The sequence below is a fragment of the Clarias gariepinus genome, chromosome 28 (assembly GCF_024256425.1).
Source record: "Clarias gariepinus isolate MV-2021 ecotype Netherlands chromosome 28, CGAR_prim_01v2, whole genome shotgun sequence".
Lineage (NCBI taxonomy): Eukaryota > Metazoa > Chordata > Actinopteri > Siluriformes > Clariidae > Clarias > Clarias gariepinus.
Genome location: NC_071127.1, coordinates 3,931,636 through 3,949,219, shown reverse-complemented (window position 1 = coordinate 3,949,219; position 17,584 = coordinate 3,931,636). Strand labels below are relative to the sequence as shown.

General features: G+C 42.5%; 1 protein-coding gene across 5 annotated transcripts in view; it reads right to left on the bottom strand.

Annotated features, from left to right (window-relative positions):
• The window catches only part of LOC128515708 (RNA binding protein fox-1 homolog 3-like), a 214,124-nt gene that overhangs the window by 30,033 nt on the left and 166,507 nt on the right, over window positions 1–17,584 (bottom strand). For 4 of the 5 annotated variants that reach the window (XM_053489838.1, XM_053489837.1, XM_053489841.1 and 1 more), the window contains 5 exons: window positions 12,520–12,648; window positions 5,341–5,394; window positions 3,434–3,526; window positions 2,575–2,635; window positions 2,316–2,369 (listed from right to left, as the gene is read on the bottom strand). In XM_053489838.1, the coding sequence (XP_053345813.1) occupies window positions 2,316–2,369; window positions 2,575–2,635; window positions 3,434–3,526; window positions 5,341–5,394; window positions 12,520–12,648 (391 nt within the window). The remainder of the gene's footprint in view (window positions 1–2,315; window positions 2,370–2,574; window positions 2,636–3,433; window positions 3,527–5,340; window positions 5,395–12,519; window positions 12,649–17,584) is intronic. The other variant, XM_053489840.1, reaches the window with a different exon arrangement.

Here is a 17,584-nt window from a genome sequence, read left to right as displayed (position 1 = left end):
ATCTTTAGCTTCTGTAAATATACCATTCTGTCAAATCTATCTATGTTCTTAATCTCAGTTCTTCCTGCATTCCTATGTGTGCGTGTGTGTTAGATTAAAGAGCAAATCTCTCCGGGCCCAGCTGGTCAGCATATGCTGCCGTTTAGGCTTGGCAAACTGCGCTGAAAAATTAGCAGCCGATGAATCATAGCAGCCCAAGAGCCTCCCGCCTGCTACACGCTAAAACACTCGCAGTGATTTATTACACCATCGCGTAGAGACATGTCTGTGCTGTGTGTGTGTGTAATTATGCATGTGTTATATTACAGGCAGTCTCTGAATGCGTGCGTAATGGTGTGTGCCTCCACAGCGTGTGTGACTCACTTACAACAAAGCATCATCGTGTCATTTTACCACGTATTCCTGATGTCCCTGCTCCATCAGCAGGTTGTGTGCATGTAAGACATACGTGTTTGACATTATTGTGAACGGAGATCAAACCCAAAACGATCCACACACACACTGCGGATTGATATCGCACATGACTCACATACATCAGGTGCGTGAGGAAGGTGTCGAGTGTTCCAATTCAAATTAATCTGTTCACATTACAGCTGCACAGCCGCATGGTAGATATGAAGTTTGATGTGAGGAATAAGACCATTAGGGCTGTGTTGGGGTGAGGAAATAATCATAGACGGGGTGTGATGATGCGTCACTGTTACCACCTCAATGTTTCCTTTGATTTCAGTTAGACCACATGAATTTACCAACTAGTACATTTATCTGAACAAAGTCATATATATATATATATATATATATATATATATATATATATTTAAAAATTTATTTGTGGTAAATTTAATCAAATAAACAAATCAGCTTTGAGTTTTAACAGTTTCTCTCTCACTGGTTTCACTTTATTCTTTCCAAAGAAGTGTAAACTCCTCCTAAAGATGTGGGGAAAGTTACAGCTTCAGCCCCGACACTGAATGCTTCTTCCGTAGACCATACGAGGGGTAGTTTTAAAAATAGTATTATTGGCAAGGAACAAATTATGTAATGAAAACAAATGTTGGTCGTGAGCTTAGTCCTTCTCTACATTTCCTCCATCTAAAGCCACACTTCTCCAAATGATAGATGAGCTGGTGGAGACCTTCCGTTCTTGAGGAAACGTTCCACCTCTGTAATCACCTCATCATCCTCAAACATCTACCATGAAGTGGTTCCTTTAAGTGATGGAAGATGACGTGATGGAAGGGGAAGAAGTCACTGGGTATAAGATTGGGGGCGTAATGGGGAGGAGGCAGAATTTCGTACCCCAAGTAACCTGTAAGTTTCACTATTTCGTGAGCTGATTTTCGAGTGTGCCTGTTTGTCTTTGACCGACTAACGGCATCATGCGGAACAATACCGCAGTTTTATTTTTTTTTTTTACAAAAAAAAATGTTCATGAATGTACTAATTTTTAGACACAAATATTTATTGTGTTTTTTTTATACGGCATACAAACTTTATGACCGCCCCGTATATGTAAACACCTCCTCACAGGAAACTTCACAGCTTCTTGCAGCTCTCCTGACATTAGTATGACTAGTATGGCTAGTATTTCATTATGGTTTTGGTTTCTGTTCCTATAATAATGTTGCTAATTCTGAATGCAGTCTCATCTGATTTTGCCCCTCACTATTGATCCTCTCCTGAATTGTTGTTGTTTATTGATATTGTTGTACTAAGGCTGCTTTCCTTGTTACAGCTTTACATCAGCGTTTCTTAAACATTATCATTTGATGAAGGCCATTATGAGCGTTATGATGAGGTTTTACGTAAATGTTACACAATGGACACTTACATTAGCTCACGCTTTAAATCTAAAACGCTAATTTACATACAACAGTAAAAGTAAAATATTTATGGCAGGTGTTATTATTTATGCTAGAATTCATGTCATTGTTATTTATAGTTTAAAGTTGCATCTCGACAGACAGGTCTTAACGGTTAGAGAGAGAGAGAGAGTGAGAGAGAGAGAAGGAGAGAGAGAGAGGTTGTGTTATTTACAGGCTGGCTGTAAAGCTGTCTGAGGAATGAACAGACTTTAGCCTAATGAGCAGAAAGGCACGCAGTTACAGCTTCAATGTGGTCAGCACTTCTTCCTGATGAAATATTACCCATCACACACACACACACACACATACAAACACACACACACACACACACACACACACACGGCAACAGCTAGATAGCACAACAACTACACTGTAGAAAAAAATAAAGCAAGGTAGTGAGTGAGAAAGTGTGTGTGTGTGCGTGTGTGTGTGTGTGTGTATGTGTCTCACCTGCGTAAAGTTCTGGTGCATAAACAGCTCCCACGACAGGATTCAGCTTCCAGCCTGCAAAACATACCCCACACACACACACACACACACACACGAGATGAGAGACGCTGCCCCCCATACAGCTCCTGATCTGAAGCATTACATCATCGTCAGGAACAAGCGCTACATTACAGATTCTACAGTCCGCCTCGGGTTTGTAAGATCGTCGTTTGTTAACTTTCAGCTACATTGTGTCGTGTACAAGCGCGAGTGTCCGTACCGTTTGAGTAAGGATTCGCTGCCTTCTTGTTGGTCATGACTCTCGCCGTGGCGTTGTTCACCTGCTCACACACACACACACACACACACACACACACACACACACACACACACACACACACACACACACAGGATAAAAAGAGATGTTAATGACCAGCATTAGGTGACTGAAACAACAACAGTTATTCTGTGTGTGTGTGTGTGTGTGTGTGGTTTTAATCATCCATGTCATGCCAGTCATGCTACTGTTTAGAGTTTAAATAAATAAATAAATAAATCAAAGGGGATTTCACAGAAAATTAATTAAGTTAAATTTATTAAACACAAACACATGATAAGAACAAACAAAATCTCAAGAACTCATCGTCTTTAAATCAGAAACAGAAAGTGAAGTCATGCAGCATCTGATAGAGTCAAAGTCTGAGACGATGAAGAAATGACTGGAGCGCTCCATGCTGGTGTGGAGTCAGAGATGAGGAGGAGGCTTACACACACACACACACACACACACACACACACACACACACAAAGCAAGACCAATGAGAAGAGAAATGAACAGGAGAAGAGGAGAGAAAAAGAAACATAGAGAAAGTGAAAGAGAAACAACGATAGAGTAGAAGATAAAATAACACGAAAAAAAGGAAGAGAGAAAAGATGTGAAGAAGTGACAAGAAGAAAAGAAAACAAGGGAGATATAAAGAGAAATTAAAAGAATAGAAGCAGAAATTAAAAAAGGAAGAGAAAAAAGAAGAGGAAATAAGTAAAAAAATAAGGAATTAGAAGAGAAATAAAAAGTCATATGGATTGGAAGGAAAAAGGAAAATGAAAAGTGGACATGAGGAGAAGGAGAAGAAAAGCACCTCGATCTTGCGTCCCTCTACGATTGTACCGTTTAGTTTCTCCCGCGCTCTGTCTGCATCTGTGCTCGTTTCGAATGTTACAAAACCAAAGCCCTGAGGATGGAGTGCAGAGTAGAACAGAGTAGAGCAGAGCGGAGTGGAGGAGAGGAGAGGACAGAGACAGGACAGAGAGGACAGAAGGAACGAGAAGAAAGCTTTGTGAGCAGCAGGAAGTGAACAGCAGCAGATAGGAAGTCGTGCTTCATTAGAGACATTCGAGGAAAAGAGAAGAGCAGCGAGGTCGCCACGACAACACAGTCACACGTTAAGGAGGAAGTGGGCACTCTGAAGTCTGCTCTGGTGAAGACTTACTTGATCTACACCTGGTTAATGAGACGCTCCTGATGTTACATTACAGCACCAAAAAGTCACTTCTAATCATGAGTGTAAACACAGTACAGTACGGTATGGCCTGGTGTGTCTAAAGGTTTTCTGGTTTATCCAATCATAAGGTGATCACAAGGAAGGAGACTTTTCATTTCCTCATTTTTATCTCTTTACAATGTTTAAAGCAGTCAAAGAATCTGACATGTGGGCCAAAATGTTGGGTTATTACTATAGACATTGATGTGTGTGTGTGTGCGTGTTGTGTGTTTGTGTGTGTTGGATGTGTGAGGCGAGTCAGAAATAGTAACATGGGTGAACATGTCTGAAAGAAAACAAAATAGTTTTTATTTATTTAAAAGTCATAAACCAATCATTATGCGGTAAGCATTAAATAAATAAATAAATAATCTGTTGTTTGTTGCTTATTTAACTCTCTTTTATACTAAACTTTAATGTTTAAATTTGGAATTTTAAATATTTTTTCTTGAATAAATTAGATCTAATGTAACTTTTGTGGAACATGCGCACACGCAGCCATAACTTTATTGTATCCATGTAAAATTCCTCTGTTTCATTTCTAGAAATATTTTGAGTAAAACTTAACAAATCCACCCAAGCAGGCGAGGGTTCAGAGATACAGAGATACACACATAAGCTTGGAGAAAACCTTAGAAAGCGTCCCAGAGAGCGTGCACCTGTTTCTGGCAGTGAGAGAATACGAGGTAGTGCAGTTAGGGGGCAGCACTGAGACAGAACGTCTGAATTAAAACAATACATCGGTACCAGCTTTCACATTCTTGTGGTTAGAGAAAAGGGGTGGAGTTAAAGAAAAATGCGAGGGTCATACATTTAGCTTTATAAATACGACTTCACTGTTTAACAATCCAATCTTTGCTCATTAGAATACACGTGAGTGACATTAGACCTTGTTCCCTCTCGTCACATTCAGAACACACGCCATGGGCTAAAGAAATCGTTTCCACGCTGACATGTGATTTCCTGAATATCTTTTTCTGTCTTGTTTTGTTTATGCTTTTTTTTCTCATGCACAAGTAATTAGCTTACAAGCGAGGCGAGTGAAAGCAGCCACCATTTTTCAAAGAGGACAAACATATTGAATGCAAATTGCCAAAGCGTCATAGGAAATAGATTGTTTATTAATGGCCCGCTCGGTTCATTATGCCAGCGCTCGTGGCGAAGGGGGGGCAAGGCATCATGGGTAATGGGCTTTGTAGGACACAAACAATAAAGGCATATTGCAGAGGGGGAGGCAGATTTATCCCGAGCTTAATCTCACCAAGTTGGTTTGGGGGGGGCTGGGGGGAGGGTGGCAGAGAGAAACGAGGAAAAGTGGATTCACCAGAAAAGGGCTAAACATTCTGTCATATTTACACCCACAGCGTGAAATATAGATTTAGTGTTCATTCCAGCACAAAGAAGAAGCAAACAGGCACTCACACACTAGAAACCTTTCAGTTTCAGCTACTCAGAGAAGAAAGAATGAAAGGACATCATGAGCAGGAGTGTGAAGAAGAACGTACCTTGGATCCCCGCTCATTAAAAATGATCTCCACGTCTAAAATCTTCCCAAATTGCTGAAACGAGAATAAAAATAAAATAGGAAAGATGATTGTTTATGCAACTGATGTTTATTACATCTCATCATGTCTACATAGTCAAGTATTAATAAGATTAATGCTCAGATTGCACAGCGTTGCTTTAAAACCTGCTTCAATCGACAGTTAGCTCTGTAATTAACACATTGAAAAAATTTTGTATCCACTGTCTTTTCTTTCATTGTGTCTTTTTACTTCTTGTTCACCCGTCTAACTTTACTGTCCCACTCTGCATATGTGGAGTGAGAGTAATATGACGGGACTCTCCCACAAGGCCCTGCTCTTCAATTCAGTAACGCTGCCCGGGTCTCGTCATTATAAACCTGAGGAATGAGTGTGAGTGGAGCTTTACCCCTCCCCTTAACGATCTGAGAACAAGGGAGACTTTTAATTGCTGTCTGTGGCCGCTGTATTGTTTCATTAAATCCAATTACAGTGTCAAGCTCATCACGTCGCCTTCATTTAGCCACAACAGGGAGCGAGACAGCCCCGCGATTTGGGCAGACCATGTGACTCAGGAGAACAGAGGCTAATCGCTTCGCTGGTATTCGCACAAATATCTACAGTGTGACAGGAAACGTAGGATATGATTAGCTAAATGCAGAAGTTTATCCAACTAGATTTTCATTCGATTATCATCGAGAAAACAATGACTCGCAATGAAGTGCTCTCAATCCACTAATCAGGCCATAATGATCTGTTAGCATAGATTAATTAGCCTGGTTAAAAGGTCATCACTACCACCAGGGAGTGTTTATTTCTATTGAGCATGTCCAGTCAGCTTTCCCCGCCTATCCTGTCTCATCACTTTTAACATGAGGGGAGAGCTGAGGGAACGATGTTCTTGTGCTCAACAATTCACTTGACAGAAAAGTAGCTAGTGCTAAGGTGTTTCCATACAGAACCACCAACAAACTGGGAATACAGGGTGACGCAATCAAACTGGTGGCCAGTACCATCATACGTCTTGGCTACTGTACGTAATCTATCAAGTAGTTTAATAATGCATGTACTGTATGTAATTTACAGTAAATAATGTATGTCATTTATGTAAACATAAATGATGCATGTTAAGCATGTAGCATAAATATTTTATATAATGTATACAACATGAAAAATTTATGTAGGGTATATAATATGTACATATTATACACATATCCACTGTATAATGCATATCCTGTATGTAGTGAACATAAGGTAGCCTATATAAATAATATACATAAATGCAGTAGAAAGTGTAAAAAGTGTATATAATCTATATATCATATTCTGTATACTGTACGTAAGGCTAATCTAATGTAATTTAAATTCAAATTTAAATTTTATTTGTCACATACACTGCCATACACAGTACAATATGCAGTGAAATGCTTAGACAACTGCTTGTGACCTTAAAATAAAAGACTATAAATAGGAAATAAATATGAAAAATGAAATAAAAGGTAAATTTACCTAGGAAAGAATAAAATAAAATATAAAATTTAAGTTAAAATAAAATAACTGTACAACAAAAATACACATAGAAAATATTTGAAGAAATATAGAACAATAAGAACAGCTGTACAAAGTAGACATAGATTTATGTCATTTTTGTGTGGAATGAAGTTAGATATACAGTAAATGGTAATGTCCAGAGTTGTGCAATCCACATATGTAAAGTGTCTTGTGCAGTGCAAATATGCTTAAAAGTGATTTATTTAAAATGGCTTGTGATAGAGTGATTTAACTAATGACCATGAAGTGTAGTTGTGCAGTGGCCACTAGTGTAAACGAGTGTCCAGAATGTCCAGAGTGAGTGTAAAAACCATACGTTTTGGTCAGTACTGTGTGGTGTATTGATTAAGAGAACGTATAGCCTGCGGGAAGAAGCCCCTCCTCAGTCTCTCTGTGTTGGTCTCCAGGGAGCGGAATTGCTTTCCTGACCTCAACAAAGAGAACAGTCCATTGTTGGGATGGCTGAGGTCCTTCACGATCTTCCCGGCCTTGGTCCAGCACCACCTGCTGTAGATCGAGTGTAGGTCAGGCAGCTCAGTGCGGGTGGTACACTATTCTGATCGCACCACCCCCTGTAGAGCTCGTCTGTCTTGCATGGTGCTGTTCCCAAACCAGGTTGTGATGTTTTCCGTCAGGATGCTCTCTATGGTGCAGGAGTAAAAGTTCCTAAGCACCTTGTAAGGCAGTCTGAAGTCTCTCAAGCGTCTGAGGTGGTAAGGACCGGGCCTTTTTTACCATGGTGTTGATGTGACAGGACCATGACAGTGTAGCGCAGCCACATAAGGGGTTAGTTTATTTAGGCTAATATAAAGTGGTAAATAAAAGTAAAACCACCAGACCTTTTTAACAACCCTTTACAGTTTATTTTGTCTTCAAGACAACAGGTTCCGGGGTTAAGCTCTCACGAGCATGCGCGAGGGAACCCTGATGACCTATGATGAGCCATCTTTTCCGTTCACCTTTACACACTTACAATAACACGGACTTGGGCATTCATACATACACACGCACTCACACGCATACATTTTATACTTTGTTTATGGTTGTATATATTTTGTATATATTGGTTGTTGGTCTATTTCACTTTAATACACTTTGGTTTGGTTTGGAAGTTGTTGTTACGTGTCTTTCCTTGCTCCGCAAAGATTGTGCAACACCGGAAGTAAGTAATATTAGCCCGTTTTTAGATTCTAGACCCCGTAATAGTGTAATTAGCTCAAATATTAGATCCGAGCGTTACATAGTGGTGGCCTGTACGGGGAGTCTGTTTGGGCATTTTTCCGGTGTTGTGTGACTTTGCAGAGTAAGCAGTCCGCTAACATGGCTAGTGCTAAGGCTAACAAGTATGCTAATGCTAGTAGTGCTGGGAGGGCCGACTCTGTTTTTGATAATACCATACCGGATGATGTAGATGATGTTGTGGATGCCTTTGTGATACGACGTAACCATTTAAGTTTGCTTAGTTCCTTGAATATATCGGGTAGACATAATGATGATAATGATAAGCTTGGTCATATGTCTAATATTTCTGATGTTATACAAACAATGAAACATGAATTCAAGCAAAGTAAAGGGGATGTAGAGTCTTTGTCAGTAAAAGTGGGCATGTTAGAGAAAGATTTTAAAGATTCAATTAATAGCAGTATAAACCGTGAAATCAGTTTTCGGCAGGCAGTGGACACTAAAGTAGCTGAACTGGAGTGCTACTGCCAGGAGACACTGGAGAAAGCGGTTGTTGACTGTTTCTTGCGCTGTGATCTCATCTGGAAAAAGCAGATGAGGAAACTGCGCCTCACTAACACGCTGCACCAGAGGCCACAGGAGATCAGCCACGCCCTTGGCCCCACACCCCTGTAAACCTGGGGGAAGAGCTACCACCTGCCAGACCTCACCAGGGACCGCTGGAGCAGCCTACCACCCAACAACTCATCACAGACCCAGCCACGGATCCAGAACTGTTCAACCAAAGGATCACAGCAGAGGAAAAGAAATAACTACCACAAAGTCAGCCAGCCAAACACACCAGCTACCACACTTCCTGTTAGAACAAGGCGCCAGAGCTAACAGGCCAGCAGGTTTGGTGACAACACCCTCTCTTTCCTCTGCCCATCAAAAGCCTACAGCTAAGCGAGTGCCCAGTGGGAGGGTCCAGCAAAAAAGACAAAAGAACCAATGAAGTACACTATGTCTGGGGGCAACCCACATAACCGAGTGTGTGGTTCTGATAAAGCGCAAGTACGGTCCTCTCCTCACACGCAGAGGCCTGGGGTCTATGTAGCGCAGCCACATAAGGGGTTAGTTTATTTAAGCTAATATAAAGTGGTAAATAAAAACTAAAACCACCAGGCCTTTTTAACATGGGTCACGTGTGCTGATATTAAGCCGGAACCGGCATAACACTCATGGTGAAGAAATGAAGCAGCGCGCTGGTTTTTGGAATAAACACAGAGCGATTGTGTGGATTTGCCGTAGATTACTTTTCCTTGGACTTCCAACCATACCCATCTCATTCCGTTTCTCGTGCTCCCAGATTTACCATCTTAAACCGGTGAGACCGAGCCATCTCTCCCGTTTACCTTTAAACGCTTACAATAACACAGACTTGGACATTCATACATACACACGCACTCACACGCATACATTTTATACTTTGTTTATGGTTGTATATATTTTGTATATATTGGTTGTTGAAGCGCCTTATTTGTTTGTTTGTCTATTTCACTTTAATACACTTTGGTTTGGTTTGGAAGTTGTTGTTGTTACGTGTCTTGCTTTGCTCCGCAAAGATTGCGCAATAACCGAAGTAAGTAATATTAGCCTGTTTTTAAATTCTAGACACCGTAATAGTGTAATTAGCTCAAATATAAGATCTGAGCGTTACAACAGGTCCTGCGTGATGTGAACACCAAGGTATTTGAAGCTGTCTGCTCTCCACTGGGCTTCATTGATGACGGGGGTCTGGTAGTTCCTCTCCTGCTTAGTGCTGAAGTCCACTATCAACTCCTTTGTCTTACTGACATTTAGAAGGAGGTTGTTCCTCTGGGACCAGTTCTCCAAATTCCTAATCTTCTTCAGGTAGGCCGTCTCGTTGTTATCAGAGATCAGGCCTACCACAACGGTGTCGTCAGCAAACTTAATGATGGTGGTGGAGCTGGTAGTGGCCACACAGTCATATGTGTACAAAGTGTACAGCAGGGGGCTCAGAACACACCCCTGGAGGGCTCCAGTGCTAAGAGGGAGGAAGGCTGAGACATGTCCGCCCATCTGTATATAGTGTATATAAGATATCTAATGTATGTAGTGTATCTAATGTATTTTTGTGATATTTAGCAAATATTAGTGTATATACTGTATGCAGTATATGTACAGTAATGTGCATAATGTACACAGATCAGCAATAACAACATTACATTACAGAACAGTATGTCCCGTATTAGGTAGGCTCCTCTAGCACCACCTGGGTAGCTCTAGCCACTTGGGACATGACTCAAGACCTCTGGGAAGTGCCCTGGAATGTTTCTATGCACCAGGTAGGTCCTTTGGGAGCTATGGGTCGTGCAGTGGGGCTGCAGACTTGTTTGTCCAGTGCATTCCAAAGACTGTGGTGTGACTGGGTGTTCTTGGGCCTTTCTATCATGGCCAGTATTTACTTTTGTTGATAAGCTGCACTGCATTGGTTTTACTGTAGGATCAGACCGGACGGTGGTACCCATGAGCATGGGCGAGCCTAGGGTGCCATGATTCACCAGTTTACTGGTGACATTATCGGTAATCAATATTAATGTGTTAATTTTTTGCCTGACTCTTCTAAAAAAAAGAGAGGGGTTGTGTATGAGAGTCAATAAATCACGACACCAGACATTTTGGTAAATTTGAAATTGGTTTTCTGGAATCAGCAGTTTGAGGCAAATAAGTAAGGATCACATAATATTTTATCAGTAATGTGAATAATTTCTACCTTTCATCTATCTATTTCACTCATAGTTACAATACAATCATACAGAAAAGCTATAAGTCAAGCAGTCAAACATGATGACCACAACTAACAGATCACATGTTTGAAAGATGGGTATGATATTACTGGCCTGTTATTGTGAATATGTTTTATGTGACACTAAATCAATGTAGTATTCCCTTTCCCAGCCAGTGCTTTTTATATTTATTAGTCTTTCTCTCTCTCTCTCTCTCTCTCTCTGTGCTCTTTGTGTTAACCCGATTTCCATTTCAGAGACTGCTGTCGCTGGTGAAATAATATAGAGATGAACGAGACAAAGAGTTTCTGTATGTGACAGTACTGTTGATGGGAAGCATAAGACAAATTCGGGTGCTTTTTTGGGACAAATGCCATCATTGCATAACAAATAAAACGGGCTACCTTGTAATTTCTACTAAGACTGCAAAGCTGAAAAAATTGATGTCTTGGTCATTAAAGACATCATGATCTTCCTACATCACATCTACTTAGCAGCTTAACCCTAGTAATACTAGGCCTTGTGTAAAAATGCTTTTCGCTAATTAGTGGCACTCACCTGAACTAGCTGATTGGCTACTCAGTCCTTTTCAGCCTTATGATGGAGAGAGAGTCATTAGCTAAGGCCAACATTTGATTGTGTTAACAGATGGAGTGTATAGGAGAGAAACTGGCACATTTGGGTGGTAGGGGTTTGTAGTGTGTGCCTTGAGGGCAGTGAGAACAGCACGCAGTGCCTCATAGCACTTGTGAGCGATTACTGCAGCACATTTGGCTGGATGGCTTGACATGAGTCCATTGCAAATAGACAAAGTTTTGGATGGTGATAAATTTCCTGGGTGATTCTCGCCAACGTTGCTAGCGGCGATCAATTCAAAACCCTCTCTCGTGCCAGGTTGTGTGTATGTGTGCGCGAGTGTGTGTGCGTGTGTCTTTAAACAAGCCCTCTTATCATCATAAATCCACAAACCACAAACACTTTCGCCACACGCACAAAGCCTGCAAGCTAATTACCAGCTTGGCCAGGGCCTGATCCAGCACGCTGAACAATAAAGCAGACAATTGGAGAGAGAGAGAGAGAGAGAGAGAGATGAGGCATGTTTTCTGCATGGACAGCTTTGCTGTAATTAATATTGGACCTATGAGTGTTCATAACTACACTGTGTGTGTGTGTGTGTGTGTGTGTGTGTGTGTGTGTGTGTGTGTGTGTGTGCGTGTGTGTGAGATCACGAGATCACAGGCCCAAACTAATGAATGCTACTCAAATGAGCCAAAATGCAGCTGTTATTAAGCTGCAGTTCAACAACAGGAAACAGAATGGCGAGACTCTGGCCAGAAAAGAACACAACATTCGCTTTTCTCCAAGTGCAGTTACGCAGCCAAGACACGTTCACTTTATCTCAAATTGTAAAGAAGGGTTTGAACCCAGGACTTTCTGCTCAGTAGTCCAATGCCTTACCTACTGAACTACTCTTAGCTACCTACTCATGCACTTCCACAGTAACATGAAAAGCCATGTTTTTGTCTATGTACTATAAATGATAACATGGACTTGCAGTACATTCTCATTATATTAAAGAATTATAGCTTTTATAATAAAAATCTGAGTGTAATATTGTCAGAATTTCGAGATCACTCACCCCGAACATCTGTCTGAGGTCAGGGTCACGGAAACGGAAAGGGATGTTGGAGACGTGGAGTCGTTTGGGCTGCTGTTTCTCCGGCGATTCTGAGGACGGCAGCGTGTCTGTTTGCGTCACGTCATCTGTCTGAATAAAACAGCACGAACACCTGATCATCACCTAGTCATTCACACGCATCATCTACATTTACATTTGGGCATTTGGCAGACACTCTTATCCAGAGCGACTTACATTTTTATCTCATTACACATCTAAGCAGTTGAGGGTTAAGGGCCTTGCTCAAGGGCCCAACAGTGGCAACTTGGTGGTTGAGGGTTTGAACCTGGGATCTTCCGAACCGTAGTCCAATGCCTTAACCACTGAGCTACTCCTGGCCCCTCATCACGTTGTTTCACAATGACAGATTAGTAACACTGATGTATGACAGGATGTGTAACTGACAGGCCAAATGTTTTTTTAACAAAGGCATCACAATTTATCATTACCAGTTACTGGTACAGATATTAGTTACATTATTATTAGTTATTAAATATCTATTTCAGTGCATCATTTTTAAAAATGCATGTTTTTTTCTTTTATAAAATGTAATGTACATGCAGCTGCATTCATTATTACAGTAAGTATGCAGGCTTTTCATAATGTTAGAAATTAAAATATTTATTTTATAGTTTAATATAAACAATTTAAAATAATTTACATCCTAAAAGCACACACACACACATGCACATGTAATCAAATGGATGTATAAGTGTATGTTCACCATAAGTAGCAGCCCGATGGGGCTGTGATCATTGAAACAGTTGTTTTTCAAAATCTAGGTCAAGGTGAGCCAGCCAGGAGTAAGTTGCTGAATCCTATCACTGATTTATTTCCTGAAAACTTTGAAGGTGTTCTGAACTAGTCATCTAAACACCACAATTGGGCTGCTGTCAAAGACCTGTAGACACACAACTTTGAAAACGGACTGGTTACTTACTGCCTAATGTATTATACCCGATAATAGCAGCCTCTGCAGTGGTTTTGGTTTTAATATCATGGCTTATTAGTAAATACATGCTGCCTGGCCAAAAACAAAATAAGTTGCCTTTTTAGGATTTGGACAAACTATTGGGATAAGTCATTTGTGGAAGAAAATTGGTCGGGAAAAAAAATAAAATAAAAGCTTCAGAACAACCAGTGCACCACAGCCTGCCATGCACTGGGCCCAGTAGGCAAAGAGTTTAAGCTTCTTGAATTTTCTAAATATTACAAATCTGTTCCACAGAGGCCTCATCCCAACCCTCAGCACCAGGTGCAGTTGTGTTCACACTTAAAAAGTGATGTGGCCTTGTGTTTCCTGGACTACTTCCACAGTGATCAGGTCAGGTTTGGCGTGTGGCGTTGACATGTGTCTCCTCATCGGCATAACACAAAGTATTTAAAGTCATTTGACTGAATGCCAGCAGGTGAGTTCCCTTTCAAAGGCTACACTCGATGCTGCGTGAAAACGCTATGGGAACATCTTGTCATGTTGTCGGTTGTGAAGCATGTGTGTACCAAACACGCCAAATTTTTGACTTTTATAACCTCGGTCAGGTGACGTCATCTGATAGGACGCACCTGCAGGTTATAAATAGGAGTGAACCGGAAACATTTCTCAGATTCTTGTCTTCACCTAGTTGTGAGCGTGTGTGTCTAACCAGCAAAATAAGTGTTTAACTCACCAATAATGGCAGAGTTTAAACGAGATGTCCCTCCGTGTGTATAATCCATATCGGAGGGCGATCTCTACACTTTACTGATTCGATTAAGTGCTACGCGTGCGCCTCGCATTCCGAGCTGCCGCGCATTCCTGGGGCTTAAACACGTGCATCCGGCAGAGCAGTGAGAGACGGATTTAAAACTCCTTTCTTTCGCGTTCTCATCGGATCGGGAAATCCCTCTGTCCGCTCTCAAGCGCGCGCTGCGCTTCTTGTGAATGGGCAAGGATAAACATCCTCTCTTGCTTCCGCGGAGATGGTAATAGCCTCTAAGCACTTAAAAATAATAAAAATTAAAACATAGACGGCAGGTTCTGTCGGGTGGCCGGAGGCGGAGCTCAATGACACTCTCTCCCCTTTTTTTAGCAATCTCCATATGAGTTAACCCTTTCATGAAGTAAGCTGTATTCATCCCGTGTTTTCCTGCCATCAACTTATTTATTTATTTAAATATAATTGAGGTAGAAACGCGGAGTTATATGATGACACCCAGATAGAAGAGACGCTTCCAGGCTATCTCTGTTCTGGGACATCATCCTTCCTGAAAAGCTATTACTTCCTTCAAAGCTGTGTAGACTTTTATCTTCCCTGGAGGGAAAAGCTTTTCAGGCAGCAGGTCGGGTTGACGCATTGCACACCATGGCGGTTTTGCACGCCTACCAGGCTGACCTGCTGAGAGACTTGAGTACTGGTGGGGCTCTGCAAGGTAAGGCGTATTGGAATTATACCGGGCCACAGACTTGTCTTTTCGTGCAACAAAGCAGACGGCTTGTGCTATCGGCCGTTTTATGGCTGCTATGGTCTCCGCGGAGAGGCACTTTTGGTTGAATCTCAGGGGCATTAAGGAAAAGGATCGTGTATTCCTCCTCGATGCCCCATTTCGCCTCCCGGCCTACTTGCCAATGTCGTTAACTCGGTCGCCACTAGGTTCATGAGGCAAAGTTATATAACAAGCCTTCGGGAAATTGCTTCCCCGCCTTGCTCAAGAGTCGGGACTGTCGGCCACCCAGTCTCGACCGGGTCTGACTGTTGCGAGGCATGAAACACACAAGGAGAGTGTTTTTGAGCTGGGCACCCCCTCGCAAGATTGGGGTGCGTCACGCAATTCGCCTCAAAAGAGGTCAGACTGGCATATTGTCTTCACAAAGAAGCCCTGAGGTTCATGTGCCCAGGAACGTGGGGGGTGGCCCCCCAATGGGGAGAGGCACGCAGAAATTTCTTTTAAAGAATGAAGTGTTCTCCCTGGCACCCCCAGGAGGTTGGTGTTCCTGCTCCGCCACCACTGGTGTTTCGGGCAACTCCAGTCTCCAATAAAATGTTAGTTCTTCGGGTATTTCCTGCCGTGTTTCAGGATGCCGAATATCTGACATCCCCCCCGTTTAACCAAGCTGCTGAGCTTTGCCCCTTTCTGAGAAACTGGCAGCGTGGAAGCTACTGCCAAGTATATCTCCCTGGGCACTAAGCACTGTACAGAGAAACTACAGGATTCAGTTCTCACTTCCATGAAACCGGAAAGTGCAAGAGGAACGGGGGGCTGTGTCAAATTTTTTAGATTTTGCGGGCTTTACCGCTATCTAAAAATAAATTAATGGAAATATTGCCACAACACAGGACGTTCCTGAGGTTCGCTTTCGGGGGCGAAGCTTACCAGTATCGGGTCCTTCCATTTGGTGTAGCTTTTTCACCCGCACATACACAAAATACATGAATGTAGTTCTGGCACTTACGACTCCAGAGCATCCGTATTGAATTATATGATTGGCTGGCCCAGTCTCAGTAGCTAGAGCTTCTACATCAGCATGTCGTTCTAGCCAATCTTTGTTTCCTAGGATTGAGATCCAATGCCAGGAAAGCATGCTTTTTCCTGTTTAGAGGACAACATTTTTGGGTGTCACATGGAATTTGAGCGTAAGCGGGCACAGCTGTCTCCCGCTCGTGTCGAATCCATTCTCAACACCGTCAAGGAAATCAAGTTAGACCAGAAAGTGACCATCACATTTAGAGATCTTAGCTCTCATGGCAGCTGTATCCACGGTGACACCTTTGGACCTTCTGCACATGAGAGCATTTCAGTTGTGGCTACTAGGGGATTTTACTCTAGGGCCAATCCCCAATAAGGGCTACGCGCCAGGTGCTTCGTACCCTTCCTATGTGGTTCAGACCCCGGTTTCTGACTCTGGGTCCCACTCTAAGTTCGTCTTGTCGTTGTAGATGCTAACGACAGACGCTTCCCTCATGGGCTGGGGTGCGGTCTTAAATGACCGTCCAGCCCAAGGGAGCTGGAGAGGCCATCTTTTTGCACGGCACATCAATTGCCTCAAAATCATGGCTCTATTTCAGGTCCTAAAGCACTTCCTCCAGCAGTTGAGACTACCATGTCCTAGTGCGGGTGGACAACACAATGGCAGTCTCATATATATTAATCGCCAGGGCGGACTGTGCTCGCGCCGCTAAATAGCTAGCGCACCAGATTCCTGTCCCTCAGGGCGATTTACATTCTGGGAAAATTTCATGTAGCGTAGGTGGACCTCTTTGCCTCGCAAGATCAGCAAATGTCCCCTTTACTACTCTCTGACTCTAAGTCAAGCTGGTCTTCCAGCCAGCGTAATTAAGACTATTCCAAGTACTAGGACTGCCTCCCCTCAAATAGAATGTATTTGAAAGTTGGTGCATGACGAAGCAGGTAGACCCAGTCCACTGCTGAATTGTTTCAGTGCTGGAGTTTCTGGAGAACAAATTTGTCCTCTGGCTTGTGCCCCTTGTTGAACCACTAGAGTCAGCGCCTCAGGTTTCTGACCCTTAAGATGTTTTTTCTAAATGGTGTTACCTCTCTAAGAGGATCAGACAGCTATTGCCCTCTCCTATGAGGCGCGTGGCTCACTTCGCCTCTAGGAATCAGGGCTCATTCAACCAGGGGAATCACCTTATCAATTGCATTAGCAAGAGGTATTCCCTTGCAGCAAGTCTGCGACGCGAAGGGGTTGGTCCTCTCTGCACACATTTTCCAATATGCATCCTATTGTTTTGAAGCCTTCTGTCCTCCGCCTTTACAGCTTCGGAGCAGGAGAGACTTCACTTACTGTGTCCAGTACGTGCTCTTCAGATGTACGTCCACCGCATTAGCCAGTGGCGTAAGTCAGAGCAGCTTTTACATGTTTTGAAGCCGCAAGCGGCGTGAGAGATGCTATTGCCCTCTCCTATTAGGCGCGTGGGCTCACTTCGCCTCTAGGAATCAGAGCTCATTCAACCAGGGGGATCGCCTCATCTATTGCACTAGCAAGAGGTATTCCCCTGCAGCAAGTGTGTGACATGGAGGGTTGTCC